The 17,111-nt window shown below is 41.6% G+C and overlaps 1 protein-coding gene across 3 annotated transcripts; it reads left to right on the forward strand.

Annotated features, from left to right (window-relative positions):
* CLDN12 (claudin 12) lies at positions 1-7,318 on the forward strand. 3 transcript variants are annotated; one of them, XM_052696734.1, is made up of 3 exons: positions 1-167; positions 2,233-2,299; positions 3,190-7,318. In XM_052696734.1, the coding sequence occupies exon 3, from the start codon at positions 3,212-3,214 to the stop codon at positions 3,947-3,949; it is 738 nt and encodes a 245-aa protein (XP_052552694.1). In that variant the 5' UTR covers positions 1-167; positions 2,233-2,299; positions 3,190-3,211; the 3' UTR covers positions 3,950-7,318. The 3 variants fall into 3 exon arrangements, with proteins under 3 accessions (XP_052552694.1, XP_052552696.1, XP_052552695.1); XM_052696736.1 differs by lacking the exon at positions 1-167 and adding an exon at positions 309-615; XM_052696735.1 differs by lacking the exon at positions 1-167 and adding an exon at positions 622-826.
* The last annotated feature ends 9,793 nt before the right edge of the window (positions 7,319-17,111 follow it).

Consider the following 17,111-nt stretch of genomic DNA (forward strand, 5'->3'; position numbering starts at 1 on the left):
GGGAGCTGTAGTCGCGGGCAGGGCTCGGGGCCGGCACTGCGGCGGCGCCGGACTGCAATCCCGCAGTGCGACGGGCCTCCCGCGAGGGGAAGAGGAAAGAGACCGCTCCGGAGGGAGGAGCTCGGCTACGATGCCCGTTCTGCGCGGTCCCGCGCCCTGACGTCCAGGTGAGCGGCCGGGAGGCGGAGGCGGCTCGGACGAGCCGCGTGGGCCGGGCTGCGGGGTGGGCGCCGTGCGGCCGGGCTGCGGGCGCTGCGCTGCAGGCGCCGTCCGGTCGACGCAACCCGGCGCCGTCGGCTTTCTTAAAGCTCCCCGTGCCTTAGCTGAGGATGCTGCGTCCGGTCTGTTGCGTCAGGGTTTAATTTTTAACGGGGTGCTCGTGGAACTTGGAACCGAGAGATTTTTAGAAAAAAAGCGTTGACTGGCAGCAGTTACTTTGTATCGGCCGCTTCTAGTTATGGAGAAACGGGGCTGCTCAGGGCTCCTCCTCCTGGTCAGCAAGCCACAGCTCTAGTGCCTTAGACATGGATCTTCGCAACAGGAGCTGTAGTGAAATCCGTCCCTGAGGGGCACTGGGATTGGTAGTTCTTACGAATCAGTTACGAGAGCTGTGAGGTGCGTTGGCTGTGAGAACCTGGAGTCTGACATTTAAGGCAGAAAAGGGCCTCACCTGCCCTGGCCAAAGCAGCTTTCTTCCCTTGGGCTGGTGCCTGAGGTTGGTGGTTGTTCAACACCGCCAGGAGGGAGAAGGGAGAACACGGGTGTCCTGAATTGTGACAGAGAAGGGGAGGAACTCTGTGTTTGCAGAAATGGAGGTCTTGCTGAGGTGGGTGTTCCGTGACGTTCCATGCCTGTGCTATATGTGTGCATTTCAACAGCTGGTGACCACAGGTATCCATCTGGTAATGGGAGGGGCCGGGCTCTTAATTTTCTACTTAATTATGGTTGTTCGTGAGCACTGGCTGATGCTTTTGAGGGTGTGAACCTCCAGAGGGAGATCTGCATGTTTGTCTTAGCTTACGTTATAGCACAGTGCTCAGAAACCTTGAAAGCTGCTCAGAAATACTCCACCTGTTCAGTAATACTTTTTGTATTTTATTTTTTTGAGTCCTGAACTCAAGGAGAAAAAATTAACAAACTGTACTTTTGCTCTGGTGGAGCAGAACGTGGTGATGTTGACCTCTGCACTCTGCCAGAGTAGTTTGTGCAATTGCAACATTCAGCCTCTGCAGCTGTGGTTGTTTAGCGTGTTAGCTGGAGTCCAGTGCATGCCTGAATTGGCCCTATCTGCCCTTAGTGTCTCATATACAATAGCATTCAGATTGGAGGATTTTGGCATTGGAAGTTTATTTCCTTATTTAATGAAAAAAAATGGGGTAAAATTGAGTAAATGCTGTAAAGCCTTTCTTGCCTATATGGTCTGATAGAAGTTTCTTTGGTGCTTCACCCCAGGAGACCACGTCTGTATGAATGTTATATTTCAGGTTTTGACGTAGGTGATTTAAAGTGAACTTCATGTCTCTGTGCGTGCTGGCACAGCAAACCCACCTTCAGGTCCTTGAAGTTGCACAATAACATGCTTGTAGATCTGACACCCTACCTACCTAGCATGGAAGTGATTCTCCTACTAGGACCTGCAGAGCTGGTTTTGGAACTCAGTGTTGCTGTTCCCACATGTGGGTGAAAAGATAATTGAGGTGGGGTTTCTTTCTCAGGACAGTGCTGGGCAGGTACTAAAAAGCCATCACCAGTGTTTCCTGCCTTTTTCCCTTTTCCTTCAAACCTTTGTGTGTAGAGGAAGGAAAAGAGACCCACAAGAATAAACAATTCAGACTCTCTTTTGTTCTTTGACATGAAAAATGATTCATCTTTTCCTCCCTGTTTTGAAAGTGGAGCCGGGAACCTAACCTGATTCTGTGTAACTATATGGATTTTTTGGTGAGCATCCCTGAATTTTAAAACATCCATAGAAAAGTAGTTGTTTTCCACCTTTCTTATCTGTTTCTCAAACAGAGACAGGTAGATAAGAAGGAGTCCTCGGGAAAAACCTTGGGAGAAGGACAAAAAAAACCCAGTAGTTTGGTTTTGTTTTTTAAATGGAAGAGGAAATTCTAAGAGTTGGATTAATGCAAACACATTTGGAGTTTCATATTTGTGAATTGCAGTATAAACACTGTTGTTGGCATTGCATAAAACAAATGTAATGCTGACTCTCCATGCTCTGTTTTCTAGATCCAGTAACAGCTTTTTCCTGGTTCTAAAAGCTTCTGAGGTTTCTCTTGATTTGAATACACCACTGGTGAGTACACTGAATCTATATTTTTTTTACTGTCTGAACCAAGGATTTGTTACTGCTCACATGGTTGCTGTAAAAAAGTTTCCCCTGCTGGGGGAATTGTGCATAACATACGTACAAATTCACTTTTTCTTGATATCCTCCAACTAGAAAATAAGCTGTTTTCTACATCTCTTCCTTCCTACCCCAAGAGAAGCACTCAGAATTCTTTCATTCAAAAATAAGGAACTCAACCAAAATGCAGGACTGGCTGGCAGAAACAGGGCTTGGAAAGCAGGGGTTGTGTAGGAGAATTTTTAATTGCTTTTGAAAAAGCGTCATAGTAAATTACTCAGCAGCACTTTCTTCACTAGCTTGCAGCTTTGAATTTGGCCCATCTAAACTGTGGGTTACTGCCCATGTATGCATTCGTGCCTCACCTAATGATGCCGGTACTGAGCAGTTCCCTTTCAGTTACGTGGCAGTGTGGTAGGACTGAGATGCACTCTGGTATTGCATCTAGAGTACAGAGAGGGAGCTGCCAGTTGAGATGAAGTGAACTTCTTAAATCAGCTAACTCAGTGTCTGACCTCCTGGTAGCCTCTGTAAAAGCCCACACAGTGACGCACACTTCAGTGTTGCATAGAATTGCATGTTAAAGTGCTCTTTTTTGGTTTTGAAGACTTATTTAGCACTCTGTCAGCTGAGCAATCATAACGGGCTGTGAAATAATCTGTGCTCTCATTAATGCAGGGACTCGGTTGTGTTATCACCACCCAAGTGTACGGAGCAAGAAAGGTGCCACTGTTGCTGCCTACCAACTCGATTCAGCTAGCATAAGTCAACTGTAATCAGTTTTGTATCAACAAACTTGAACCTACTGATTTACTTTTTATTTTTCTGTTTAATTGCAGGAGGCGTGTGTTGTGGGCAGGCATGGGCTGCAGGGATGTTCATGCAGCAACAGTGCTGGCCTTCCTCAGTGGCACAGCATCAGTGGCCGGACTCCTTGCAGCAGTTCTGCTTCCAAACTGGAGGCAAATGAGACTGTACACGTACAACAAGAACGAGAGGAATGTGACCATTTACACTGGACTCTGGATCAAGTGTGCTCGCTTTGATGGGAGCAGAGACTGTGTGATATATGACCCGCAGTGGTACACGGCGGTTGATCAGCTGGATTTGCGCGTTCTTCAGTTTGCCCTTCCACTGAGTATGTTCACTGCTGTCTCAGCTCTGTTTCTCTGCATGATTGGCATGTGTAACACAGCCTTTGTATCAAGCGTGCCAAACGTCAAACTGGCGAAATGCCTTGTGAACAGTGCGGGCTGCCACCTCGTGGCTGGCCTCTTGTTCCTCCTCGCATGTGCAATTTGTCTCACTCCGTCAATCTGGGTCATTTTTTACAACAACTATCTGAACAGAAAATACGAGCCTGTCTTTAGCTTTGACATCTCTGTATTTATCGCCATTGCCAGTGCTGGTGGTCTGTTTTTCACTTCTGTTCTTTTATTTCTGTGGTATTGTGCATGTAAGAGCCTGCCTTCTCCCTTCTGGCAGCCCCTCTATTCACATGCCCCCAGCATGCACAGCTATGCCTCTCAGCCATATTCTGCACGCTCTCGCCTCTCTGCCATGGAAATTGACATTCCTGTTGTGACACACACATCTTAAAGGGACAAAGTCTTGGAAGTCAAATTTTTGAGCTCACTCAAACCGTGCAAATTGCAGGCTTGATTGTCTCTACTGCCTTGCACTGGGTATAATCATTTGTAAGGTCATTTTCCCCAAGATGCAGTGCAATGGAGACTTGAGATCAGTATCTCTGTTGTTCTCATGTGTTCTTCCTTGAACAGCCTTCGTAATTTTTGTTTGTTTGTTTGTTTCTTCGCTTTTTCCTCTGAGCTCATTACACACAAAAATTGCTGCTAATGCTGGGATAGGACACTACAGTATTATCTGTTCGTGCAGGTCGTCCTGCATATCTGTTCATCCTTCTGCTTATTGAGATCAAAGCAGGTTTGAACCTCTTTGCTATTTTGATGAACCGTTTTTAAATTCTGATCCCATTAGAGGAGCTGTGTACATGGACCCTTGCAGCCGTGTATCATCCAGGTGCACACAGTGGGAATGGATATAGGAGTTTCATTAAGTTTCTTGTTAGAGATGAGAAAATAACCTAGCGTAGTCAGAAGTGTGTTATTAGTGGGAGCGGGAAGGTGATTAAGAAATGGGTTGCAGAGCTTTCATCTGGACGCGTGTGTTTTAAGATTGCGTGACGGAAAAGGGGATTTGTCAGGATAATTCAGTTCTGTAGCACTGCTCTCTGTTTTGCAGTGCACACACAAAAAGCCACCTGCTTGTGATCTTCTGCGGTAGAAAGTAGAGTCAAATTACCTTTTATTTTCAAAGTAGCTTTTGAAAGGAATAAGTGATTTAGCTAATAACGTCCTTCTCAACTGTGAGAACTATTGGTGAATTACTGGAGACTAGAAACTTCTGTGAATTTTTTTTTCTAGTCTTTTTTTAAGAAGTTAGTAAATTCTCTAGATCTGTTTTGAGATTAAAACAGAGACGGCTTGTATTTAAAACAAAATTTCTTTAAAAGATTGAATGTTTTATTTGGATGCCATCTTCAAGACCTGAAAGATGGATTTGCAAGTCAAACAAGCTTACAATCTATCTGAAATGCTTTAAAGTATTATTCTGTTCTGGGGAGAAATGTCAGTCACTACAGATGGATTAGGAAAACCATGAAGAATTCTGAAGGCTGTGAAAGATTGTTTTAGAATGCTGTACACAAGCTGTAACAATGTCTCTCTAAGAAGGGAATTGTGATCCTGTGGAGAGATTTTTAAATCTAGATTTATTTATTTTTTAATGTGCATATACACAAACTCATTGTTACTTGTATTTTTTACCACTGCTGTTTACAGGAAGCTTTATAGTCTGCAGTTGTTGCAGGACTTTCATGCTGTAGCTTATTTAATTACTGATTAAGACTTTGCCTTTTCAGCCTTGTTTTCCCACACCTTTCCACTGAGCTATTTTTAAAAGCCAGTTGTTTCCTACATTTCCACATCCCAACTGGAGAAAGTGTCCTGTTCCTATTTTCTGTAAGATGTGAGCTCACAAGTTATTAGATGCTTCAAATATGAGGAAGGGTTATAAATTCCCAACCTGGTATGTTTAACTCATTTTTACCTCCTTGAATGCAGAGTGGGCCAAATCTGCGGGATCAAAGCTTTTCAGTATGGACTTTGAAATTACTCAGAAATTTGATGATAGTGCATTGGGCACTGTTACAGTTAAGGCAGTTGTTTGACTTGCTGAGATTTTGGCAAATTGAGGTTTGGGTTTTAAGATGTCATGGCAGTATGGTAAGTTCTTTTGATTGGCAGCGTTCTGGAGGTTAACAGATATTTGAATTTCATTAATCTCAGAAGAAATTTGTTTTGCTAGAATGAAGTAAGAGATCTTTATTTCTATTTCTGTGAACTCCTGTAAGGTCTTGAAAATCAGTTCATTTCCTTTATAATAGAAATGTGAACAAATGCTTCCCTGGGCAAATCTTGTTGTGTTACAGTCTGTCCAATGATAGTGTAGTGAGAGGAATCTCTTTGTGCAAACCAGCAGGCCTCGGAAGCTAGTGGACCAAGTGAGGAAGATGATCTCTGTTGTAAGTTCCCAGCACAGCCAGTGGAGCTACGAAGCCCTTCCAGAAGGTGACAGTGTGCTTGGTGAAATAGCAGTCTGAGGAATCAGTGTAGATGATAAAGAATCCTTAAAAAGACAGGCCTCTGAAGTTGCACAAACATTATATCCTTTAAGAAGATATTCTGTTACAAGATATTATGTTAGATGAAGGATCATTTTTTTAAATCAGGTCATTATTTGTATGGGATTAGAACATGTATAATGCCATGCAAGGTCACCTTTTTTTTTTTTACTTTGAAATGGAACTTTGCTTTACTGTTACTCTTGCTGTCTAACCACAGGCATTGTTGCTGCTGCAGGGACTGCTGCTTTGTGATTTCACATCGCTTTGCTTCCTCCTCCAGTGTCTTTTCTTCTTTGTGCCTTGCTTAAGTTATGAGTTGGCCAGTAAATGTCTGTTTATTGTCAGTGTCTGGAATGCTTTTTACACCTAAATTTATAAAGCATTGTGACTGTTTTGGAGGGGTGATGAGTACATCTGTGAGTGACTTTAAAAGGACCCAAATCTTCAATGTCTTCAGAGCCTGGCAGGCCAATGCTTTCTTCGGACAGCAAGTGCAGCCTGTGTTTTGTTCTGTGTAGTTTAGATGGCAGACATCTGTAACAACTCTTTTGCATTCCAACTTTGATTTATATGCATTAAAGTTTCAATTAGTATTTGCTGCTGCCTGAGCTGATAACTTGTTGCTTTGTAAATTGTGTCTTTTCAAAAGTCTGCTCTATGAAAAGCAGGAATCCAAAAGTTAATGGATTCCAGTGCAAGCCGTAGTTAAGGTAATATTCATCAAAAAGGCTGTTGCTTCATGCACAGCTGAGTCTCTTTTAACAGTGCTATTAATGTGAGTTGCCACTGGATCCTAAGTGAAGTTAGCTCGAAGTGCTGTGCTCTTTTTCACCTTGTTTACAGAAGGGGTGGCCAACCTGCAGTGCTTGAGCTGAGTGCCACTCCAGTGGGTCTCTTGCTAAGGTAACTGCTGTACCCAGCAGTAAGCCTGGGGAGGAACAGCGTTCCTGGTGCTTGGAGCAGACACATGTCCTGCAATTCTCTATGGCAGGGAAGAGCTGCTGTGGAACCATTGGCACTCCAGCCTCTGGCCAGCTGCTCCTTCCTGGACAGGCACTCTGGGTCTTGAACACAGGATTTTAATTTGTAGCTCATGCAGTCAAAGGTTGGGTGCTCTGGCTTATGGGAATCTGTTTTTTTTCTTTGTTGGTTTTTTTTTCAAGTGATTCCTGTCCAATTTTTAAAGTTGTGTTACATACAATGTGGATTCTTTTTATGTGAAACAGAAGATATGTATTTTTAATAAAACATTCTCATACGGATGCCAGTTATTTCATTTAATTTTGTGGAGAACAGTAACTATTGGAATATTAAAGATTTTACCTGCTTTGACATTGATTACTAGACTTATCAAGCAATTTCAGGTAACAGGTTTATAATACATGATACGTACTGCATTTTTAACTCCCTAATTTTGTAGTCCTGCTGCTTTAAAAAAAAAAAAAAAATAGACACTTTCTGAACGCCTATTACTTACTATTTCCTTTTGCTTTTATTCTGAAAAGTTCTAGAATTCTTTTTTTCTTAAAATGGAAAAAGATTTTTTCTCTTAATCAAGATGATTAATCTAGATGAATCTCATCTCTGAATCTAGATGGAGCCATACTGCAGGCTCCAGGCCAGAATCTGGTCAGTGCCACGGCAGAGCCAAAGTAGCAGTGTGGCATAAGGAAGAGCACAGTGCTTTGCCTCACAGCCAACACCCCATCTTTTCCCCTGCGTAAGTTCTGCTGCTTGCCCAGCTGTCACTCACCCAGTGCAACTTGCTCATGCGGCTCTAAGTGTCATCTGTGTGGAATCACTTTTCTCCAAGATTGGTAAGCTTAGCTTTGTATGTGTTGGGGAAGCAGTGGTGGCATTAGCTGTCCTCCTTCCCTCTCATATGCCAGCTGTGCTGCCAGCGGGAGAATATGCTGCTGCTTTACAGGTGACAGTTTGGGCATCCAAACAGCTTGTGACAGTGCGGGGCCACAGCAACGGCTCGTAGGGTTTCTCTTCCATCGTGTGCTGCTTCTGCCACTCCCAGCTCAGCAGCACTGTGGGGTTCAGTGTCATGGGACAAAATACAAACTGAGCATTAGGAATGCTGAAGCCATACTGCAAGTTCACAAAATGGTCTGGATAATGATATTATGAGCATAATGAGACTTGCTGATAATTTCTCCGTAAACTTCTAGTATTTTAAACTGGCGTTCTGGTAAACTTAATCTGTTTGGGAAAGTACTGTTTAGATGAGAACAATTCTTGTGGAATACACACGGTGTAAGACAGTTGACAGTGCTACACCTTACTGGAGGAGGTGAAAAAACTGCCTGGATATCCTCAGCTTCTCTGGTTTCACTTTCTCCTTTGCTCCATGTTCAGACAGGCCTCCTGTGTTCTGAGAGCTGCTGTGGGGCTGATCGACTGCTGACACAAATACAGAACTCAACAGAGAACTCAGTTTCTACCAAAACATGGGAGTGCCCCATTTTTTTGTACTAACATTCCTAAAAAGCTAACTCATCTATCTTTGCTCATTGAAAACAAATCTCCGAGGGCAGGTTTTCCTATCTTCATTTCACAGGAACTGAGTTTGCATCTGTAGTTCAGCAGCTATGTAGTATTACTTATCCCTTTTTCTATGAGCAGGCACCACAACTGAGCAGCAGCAAATGATTGGTTGTTTTTTTTTTATGTTTTTGCTCCACTGACGTATCAGCACTCATCAAACTGGACACAAAGAGGCCTCATCCAAGGGTGAGCAAGCATGTGGTTTCTGATTTCAATACTGCTTCTTATCTGTGTTCCTGTCAGTTTGCTCATCTGAGTATTAGGTCGTTAGGGACAGAGCTCTGTCTTTTGAGTGCAGCACTCAAAGGAGCTGTAAATGCTGAACACAAGGCAACATAAATGCAGTGAGCTATGAGTGTATGAAGGTTAAGGAAGTCTCTTTGAAGGAGCGAAACTGGGAAGCTGGACTGCGAGGGCAAGATGGCTGTCCAAGCATCTGTCCTAGTGAAGAGAAAAATATGTAATTAAATCCCATCTTCTTGCTCCTTTTGCTATTTATTTTCTCTTCTGCTTACTTAGTTTTCAGGCTTCCAGACAGTCAATCTGGTTTCCTGCCTGGGCACATGAGCCCCACTGTCAACAAAGGCAGCAGGAATGTGTGAGTAAAGGGCCAGATGGGAACCTGAGGTTGATTCTTTGTAGGACTTTACTTCGAGATGTTTATTTTATGGAGTATTTTGCGTAAGAAAGACTATGCTAATTCTGAAATTTTCCATGTAAGTTGATTGTGTTTATTAATAAAATTAATACATTGAGTTTATTAGACAGTTTATTACATTTTGAGAAAAACATGGGACATCAGTTAGCAAGGAAGAAGTCATGATTCAAAATACAAGACTTTCCAAAGTTTGTTCTCTTTTCTTTCATTTCTTCCTCATTCACTTAAAGGAGCTATGGCAAGGAAAACAAGGGAATGAAGCAAAAATAAAAGTATTTAAATTAAATGGTAAGATTACACTGCTTTAAACTATGCATTAAGAAATTTCAACTCATGCTGATACTGGTAAGTGACAGATCTGAACATTAGCCTATTTGCCTTAGCTTGTGGTTTGATCTGAATGGTTTAATGCTATCTCTGAAGATAGCATAGTGGATGACTTATGGTGCGGTTCTGACTCTAACCAGTTCAGCAGCTCCTTCTATTGCTGTGCTAAAATGTTTCACCAGGAAATTCAGCCTGTGTTTAAAAGTATCACCTCCGCAAGCAGCCAGTGTGGAATCACATCCTCCCAAAAACAAACCCAGTGGGAGGGTGTTTTTCTCACAGGACAGCCATAGGTAAATCAGACAAATTTTGTTGCTTTCTGTGGCAGCCTATTCTGCTATGCTGCTCCTAGAGATGGCCTTGAGAATAGAAGCCCAGCCACAAAAAAAAAATCTTTCTCAGATTTGTGAGGCAGGCACTTCCAGACCTGCTTAGCTCTGAGCTGCCATCTGCAAAGATGCCCAAATGCTCTTGGTTCCATAACAGCAGAGGTGAGGGTATTTCCCTTGAAGGTAACTGGGAGGGTCAGCCTAATGGCTGCCAGCTGGGTGACACATAGGCAATCACAACACATGACAATTCTGGCACTGCTGCTTAGAAATACTGAGGTGCTGGTGGGGCTTTCATCAGTTCTTCTGTCAGCTGCTTGCTGGATTAGAGGGCTCATAATTCATTATGGTACATTGATTCTGGTTAGTTTGCTTGTACGTGTACAAATGCCATGTGGCTGCCTCTTAATTAGCCAGGGAGTTACGAGAACCTTGAGAACCACTAATCTTAGCTGCTGAAGCCTATATGCCTCACTCAAGATGTCTTCTGAGAGCTGTAACTCTCTCATGCTCTTAGCACTAATCTGCTTAGAGTTCCTGTTGGAGATTTTGAGCACTGGGCAAAACAGAATCTGTTTGGGCCACAATTTCCTACTTAAGAAAGCAAGATTCAAATGCATCACAGAGCTATATCTCTTTTAAACCACAGAAACTTGGGTCTTTTAGATAACATGAAAACAATAAATTTGATGAAAAATGCTTCTGAGCTGCCTAGCATATTCATACTGAAGTATGAAAGAACCCTTTTGATTCTCAAGTCAGCTAAGTAAGTTAAAATGCTTCCTGAGAAGAAAGGTTGCCCTTGCCAGTTTCTATTCCTAGAAGATTTTCCTTTTCTTTGAAGGCTCTTTCTGTGCCCTTTATTGGCAGTTCATTCCCTAAAGAATTCCAGGCTCACCTCCCGGCTTTCTCAGGCTGGGAGAATTGGTTCTTTGGGGCCAGATCCCCATAATAGCTCTGCAATAGTAACTTCTTGCATGACAAGATGTCTCAGATGACATCTTGTTATTGCTATAGCGTACCAGAGAGGACAGGAGGATCTGTGAAAGCTTCTGTATGATCTATCACAGATAACATAACATACACCTGGATTGATTTGCTTCATTACTGCTATACATTAGTAAGCTAAAATTGATCATATTTTCTAGGCTGGTCCTGGAAATGAATTCTTTTTTTTTCCTCCAGAGGTATATTATAGTGTTTTGAATTTTGTTACTGATAATCCTCTATTGCAGCTAGTTAACGCGTTTTCTTTGGTTTATTCCTACGCTGCTATTAGTACTGAAACAGAAGCTCGCTACCTTGAGTACAGGGGAGCCTGTATTGTGAAACTTATGTATTCCAGTCCCTCCAAAGGAAAAAAGATATAACTAAGTGCTACAATCAAGATCCACGGTGAGTAATTCTGTGATGCATGCTGAAATGCTGCATTCCTGCTTTTAAACTGAATTAAAATGACGATTTTATGCTGCAAATGAAATAATAAAAAAGATTTATTTTCTTTGGTGGTGTGGAATTAGAATCCATACCTAATTACTGGCCATGAGTTTTGTGCAATGTTCTTGAATTAAAGGGACAGATGGGAAGATAGAGTCAAAGTACAACAAGAGTATTGGCATTCAATTCTTGAATTACTCCAGTTGATAAAAAGAAAAAAAAATCTATTAGTACTCTACATGGAAAGCAATCAGGACAGAAAATATTTGAGAACAGATACAATCTTTCAAACTGTAGTACTGACATATAGTATTCTGAACCAAATCTGAGGGTGTTGCAGAGGGTAAAGAAAAGCTGAGGTGCTGACAAGTCAGTAAATGCACTGTATTGAGAGCAAGATCCAGTGTCCAAGTTAAATTGTACATTAAGTCATGTGTAATAGATTGTGAACTGTCCAGGGAAAATCTGGACCCCTCACACTACAGAAAATGGCCTAAATGAAAGCAGCTGTGTGGTTAAATTCTTCTCCCATACTCTGACGCTAAATAGTTAGCTGATCTTTATCAGATTTAACAAAATAAATCCTCCATAAGTTAGATAAGGCCTGGGAAATGGCAGCCGAGGGGTATTTTCTGTCAATCTGCTAAACCAATAGCTTAAATCAAGTGGAGTTATTCATTGCTGAAATGCAGCAGGACCCTTCTTCCACTGGGCTCTTCAATTTCATGATGCTCCTGTTTATCCTACCCCCAACTGACTGCCATTCTTCAAAGTGTTTCTTGTTCCAGCTTTAAGGAAATGTAATAAGGCAAAAACAATGAGAAGTGCAAAACATGCAATTAACTCCATAAATAGTTACAGATAATATGAATAACATACAATTCTACTTATTCTGGGGAAAAACACAGTATCCTGGAAATTTGCACCCAAATTTCTTTAGAGAGCAATGGTAATTTGAAATAGCAGAAACCAAGTCATCGTGATCCGATTTCCACATTCCCAGGGAAAGCCTGCTCCTAGTTAAACCACAGTGCAGAATGCATCCAACAGGCAATCACAAGTTGCTTATCTTATTTCATTGCTGGATGAACACTGTTCGGCACAGTTTTCAATTACAGAGTTGCAGCAGTTGAGGAATGTTGTTTGTGAGACATATGGACACCAGTCAAGTTGCCTTTAAGTCATAATGAGGTGTAGCTGGATGTTAGGGATGTCTGGGTGTGCACACTCATTGCCCTGAAGTCATTTACCTCCCAGTGGTCTGGGAACTCCTCAGCCCATCCCTGCATGGATGAGGCACAGCTGGGGACAGAAAATGGACTGAGTGAGACAAGGTGACAGACCCATGCTGGAGGGCTTCAGGTGAGAATTTCACACTGTCCTAAGGACTCTCCCCACACAGCAACTGCAGGGCCAAGAAAAAATCCTATGCCTAAATTTGTCAGTTAACATCATGGGTGAGAACCTGCTCCTTTCACAGGCTCCTGGCGGTTACTGCTGCAGGACTGACCAAACTGTATGCAGATAGGATGCTAGTAAATGGCCCATGGAAACTTTCTGTAGAAGCACAAATGATCACACAGGACTCACTCGTACATAGTTAATATGATGTTTCAAGTGTAGTTTAAAATCATCTATAGCAATGGATGACACGTGTGCCAAAGCAGTGGCACAGGATCCCTCAGCACAACCAGGCTATGAAAACTGAGCAGAGAAGCTGGAGAGTCTCAGCTGAAAACATTGCAAGGAAGGATGCTCACAAGGGGAAATTCTGAGCAGCGAAGAACCATCTTGTTTGGGAGATCTGAACAGTACAGTGTGCCAAGATCCCAACTATTTTTTTAAATGCAGTCCATTTATTCGTGCAATGACACTCAGTAAAAAAAATAGTATTTCCATCCAAGATAAGCTGCACTTCACAATTATTTTTGTCCAGTTAAGTCCATTGGTTTTCAAAATAAATTAATTAGCCCTGCTGGAACTGATTTGTTCAGTACAAGTTATAACAGAAAATTCAATGCTCTCTTGCTTGAAATATTGGAGAGAACTAAATATTAACAGCTGTTTATGCAGTGCCAGATTTTACTGACCTCCAGTAAACTTGGAAGCACATGGCCTGCCATTTTGGGTGCAGTAATATTACCATAAACCTAGCACTAGAATATAATTCGATTAGATTACAATTTAGTACTACTAACCATCCTGCCAAATAGTGCACTTAGCACTGATATTCACAACTATTCCTGTGCCATAAAAACTTTGTATGTAATGTGAGATGCAGGAGTCAGGGGGCAAAGAATTTTGCCATATGCCTTTTTTGGCAAGACTGAAGTTTTTGTCTCTCTGTTATAGCCACAAGAGAATGAAGTCATTATGGAGATACTCTCTAAAAAGTATATTTATTCCCTAAACATTAAGTGTGTGATCACATGAGTATTGTGTAATGAAAAGCAAATTAAAATCAGCTTTTAACATACCACTGCCCTTAGCAAAGATACTGAACTGATCTTAAAAATACCTCTAGGCTCTCTTTTTGCACTGTGGGTGCAAATCTTAGTCCCCTGACAGCAGGGGCCCGCATCAGTTGAGGGGAATGGCTTATTTTATTTGCCCTGGTAGCTTTCAGCTAATCACATCTGGATTTATTAAGACTCTTTAATAGAGAGTTTAATCACAAGAGTTTGCCTGAAAGTTCAGTTGGGTCATTATATTTATAGTAAAATTGCAAAACCTCAAGTATATCAATTAGTCCCTATTCTGCATTATTTGATCCCTGAAAATAGCTGATGAAATATGTATCCGCAGGACTGAAGCCCATCTGCTTATATTTATTACTTCTAACTATTAGTATCTCTACGAGCTTTGTTTCAGTGAAGATTACTTATGGAATGGTGGTTATTTGATTGAGACAAGGAAGATTTTCACTTTCAAAATCCTTTCCTATTTGCCCTTGAGAAATAACTTGTGGAGCTTTCTCTTCTTGCTCAGTTACCTTTTACCAAAGCATATATTTATAAGACCAAAAATGCGAAGAAAATAGACAAAGAGAGCGATGTTCTAATTGCTTACAGAATCTATCAGCTAAATTACTTATATACATTGTAATAGGACAAGCTGGGAAGACTCAGGGTCGTGCAGTAATACTGTCATTAAGGCTATCAACTGAACATACACAGACTTTGTAACTGCTATATCACTTCTGAGATTGTTATCAGCAGTAATAATGAAAAATAAACCATCTAAAAACAGCCAAATCAGTCCTTTGTTCAGGTACTGAGTGAATGGTGCATTCAGCTGTTCTAACACAAGAGGAACTGGAGCAGAGATGACAAAAAGGGGCCCTGGCCGGAGCAGCTGCTGCTAAAACAGCATTTATACAAACCTGGTTCAAACTCCCAGGCAGAGTCTGTGGAGCTGGCAGAAAAGTTATTGCTATCATTTAGATGAATATGGGAACTACGATAGGAAAACAAATTCTGTTTATTATTTTTGAGATTTTATTTATAATTTTAATACATGCTGGTTGTTCCAAACCCAGGTGCTTGTTAGAACACTTTTTCATGTCTTCTACGCTCCATTTTCTGTGAATCTATGTCTGCCAAGGGAGTGCTTACCTGATCAAGAAAAAGCTAATTCATTACTATGTGAGAGAATTACTGAAGCCGTTCATAAATTATATTAATGCTTTTGTCCCCCAAAAGGATAGAGCAGAGAAGATGGATATAGCCATGCTCCAAAGAGCCCTCAGCAAATTCTTTTATTTCCTCTTCTCCCATAACTCTTCGCTGCAGCTGAGAGACACTTCCTTTGGAATTACCACGTTAGAAGCATTTCAAGGGAAAATTATAAGCTCTGGCTTGAGCTGTCTTATGAGAAGTCATTCTTCACTGCATGCTTAAAACTATCTGACACTAATATTCAAAAAAATAGCTAGAGGACTTCCACCCTGCCTCAAACATAATTCAGTGCATTTATTAAAAAAATATATGGAATATAACAGAAGTTTGGGAAAAAAAAAGTAAAGAAAAGGAATGAAAACAGCTATATAGAGTCATTGCAAGGGCACTTTTAGCTCAGCATCTAGCCTGAAACTGCAGTTAACATCAGATGCCAAGGAAGAATGTCAGATCAAGGAAAACAAATAACGCATCTTCCTTGGCAGCCACACATGGCTTCTGGCAGTGTGGTTCAGAGACTTGCCGAACCAGAGGTGATATCTCAGTATTCAATACCTGTGAGCAGACATGTTCTCAGAGAAGAAAAAAGAAAAAAAAACCAAAACCTAGAAGATCTTTTCAGATTGATCTAAACTTAAGTGTCCTTAACATCTGATGACAGTTTCACAGCGTAGCTAGATTTCAAGCACCTTATTTTATTCTGAGGATTTTTGTTTTCCATTTTCTACTTGATAATTTTGTTCACTACACTCTAGGTCTTGTATTAGAAAAGACAACCGCTTTCTCTTCAGTTTTTCTGTGTCATGACTTTCTACATCTCTGTCATATGACTCATTAACTGCAGTTTATTGAATTACTTCTATTTATGCAAGCAGTTTTGTACCTTTGATAACACTCGTCATGCATCTGCTATTCTAAGAGCATGTTTCTAGTGACTTAAGAAATGGAAACATGAAAAAAAAGTGTTTCAGAGCATGAAGATTTATGAACCTTAACACATGGCAAAATTTGATCTTCAGCCAACTCAAGAAGGCTGGAGAACTTGTGAATCATTATTGTCATACATTAAATTCAAGTAAAAACACCTTGGTTTGCATATGGTGCTTTCACCCCACTTTGACTTTGGTTTTCGAACACTCTCTGAAAACAGAGAAGCAGAAATGCAAGTGCTGTGGGCAGAAATCCAAAGATGACATAGGCTATGTGAAATGTAAGTAACTCTTCAATATATGGGTTGAAATGTCATTTAAGGTGAGGGCACGTTCCAATCTGAAACTGCCAGATCTCTCACAAAGCCATCCTGGTGTGATATATGTCAGCTTCAAAGGCCGACAGCCCATATTAGAACCAAGGGACAAGATTTGTTCCCTAAGTCACCTAAGTTACTGGCAGTTAGCCAGTTTCCCTCTGAATGTTTTTCTCATCTCTTACTGCGGGGGATTTCGGGGAGATTAGTTTCCACAGTAAGGTGTAACAGATGTCTGAAGACAAAGGGGGTGGCAAAGTCAAACTCTGTGAAGAACTCTTATTTCTCCCAAAGGCTCAAGTGCATTTTCAATGACTCAGATAGCAAAGAGCTGCTCTCCCTACACTCACAAATTTGATTTCACAATGACACAACTGACAAAAGTGCTCTAAATGCCACCTAGTATGTGAAAGAGGGTCAGAAGCAATGGGCATCACTGCTGCCTGTGATGGTCAGACCCACTCTTGGAGGGAGTGACAAAGATGATTAAGGGCCTGAAGCATCTCCTGCATGAGGAAAGGCTGAGAGACCTGGGCTGTTCAGCCTGGAGAAGACTTAATGGGGAATCTTATCAATGCTTATAAACATCTAAAGGCTGGGAGTCAAATGGATGGGACTAGGCTGTTTTCAGTGGTGCCCGGTGGCAGAACAAGAGCTAATGGGCACAGGAAGTTCACCTGTGGGGGTAACAGAGCACTGGAACAGAAATAGGTGGTGGTTTCCCTCTCTTTCTGGAGATATTCAGGACACGTCTGGGCGCTTTCCTGGATCCTACTGTAGGAACCTGCTTTTATCAGGCTGTTGGACTCAAGGACCTCGGGGTCCCTT

The sequence above is a fragment of the Tympanuchus pallidicinctus genome, unplaced genomic scaffold (genome assembly GCF_026119805.1).
Source record: "Tympanuchus pallidicinctus isolate F22 unplaced genomic scaffold, pur_lepc_1.0 scaffold3, whole genome shotgun sequence".
Classification (NCBI taxonomy): Eukaryota; Metazoa; Chordata; class Aves; order Galliformes; family Phasianidae; genus Tympanuchus; species Tympanuchus pallidicinctus.

Bases quoted from the DNA above. Each gene is read 5' to 3' on its own strand.
- CLDN12 (XM_052696734.1), top strand. From the start codon at position 3,212: ATGGGCTGCAGGGATGTTCATGCAGCAACAGTGCTGGCCTTCCTCAGT.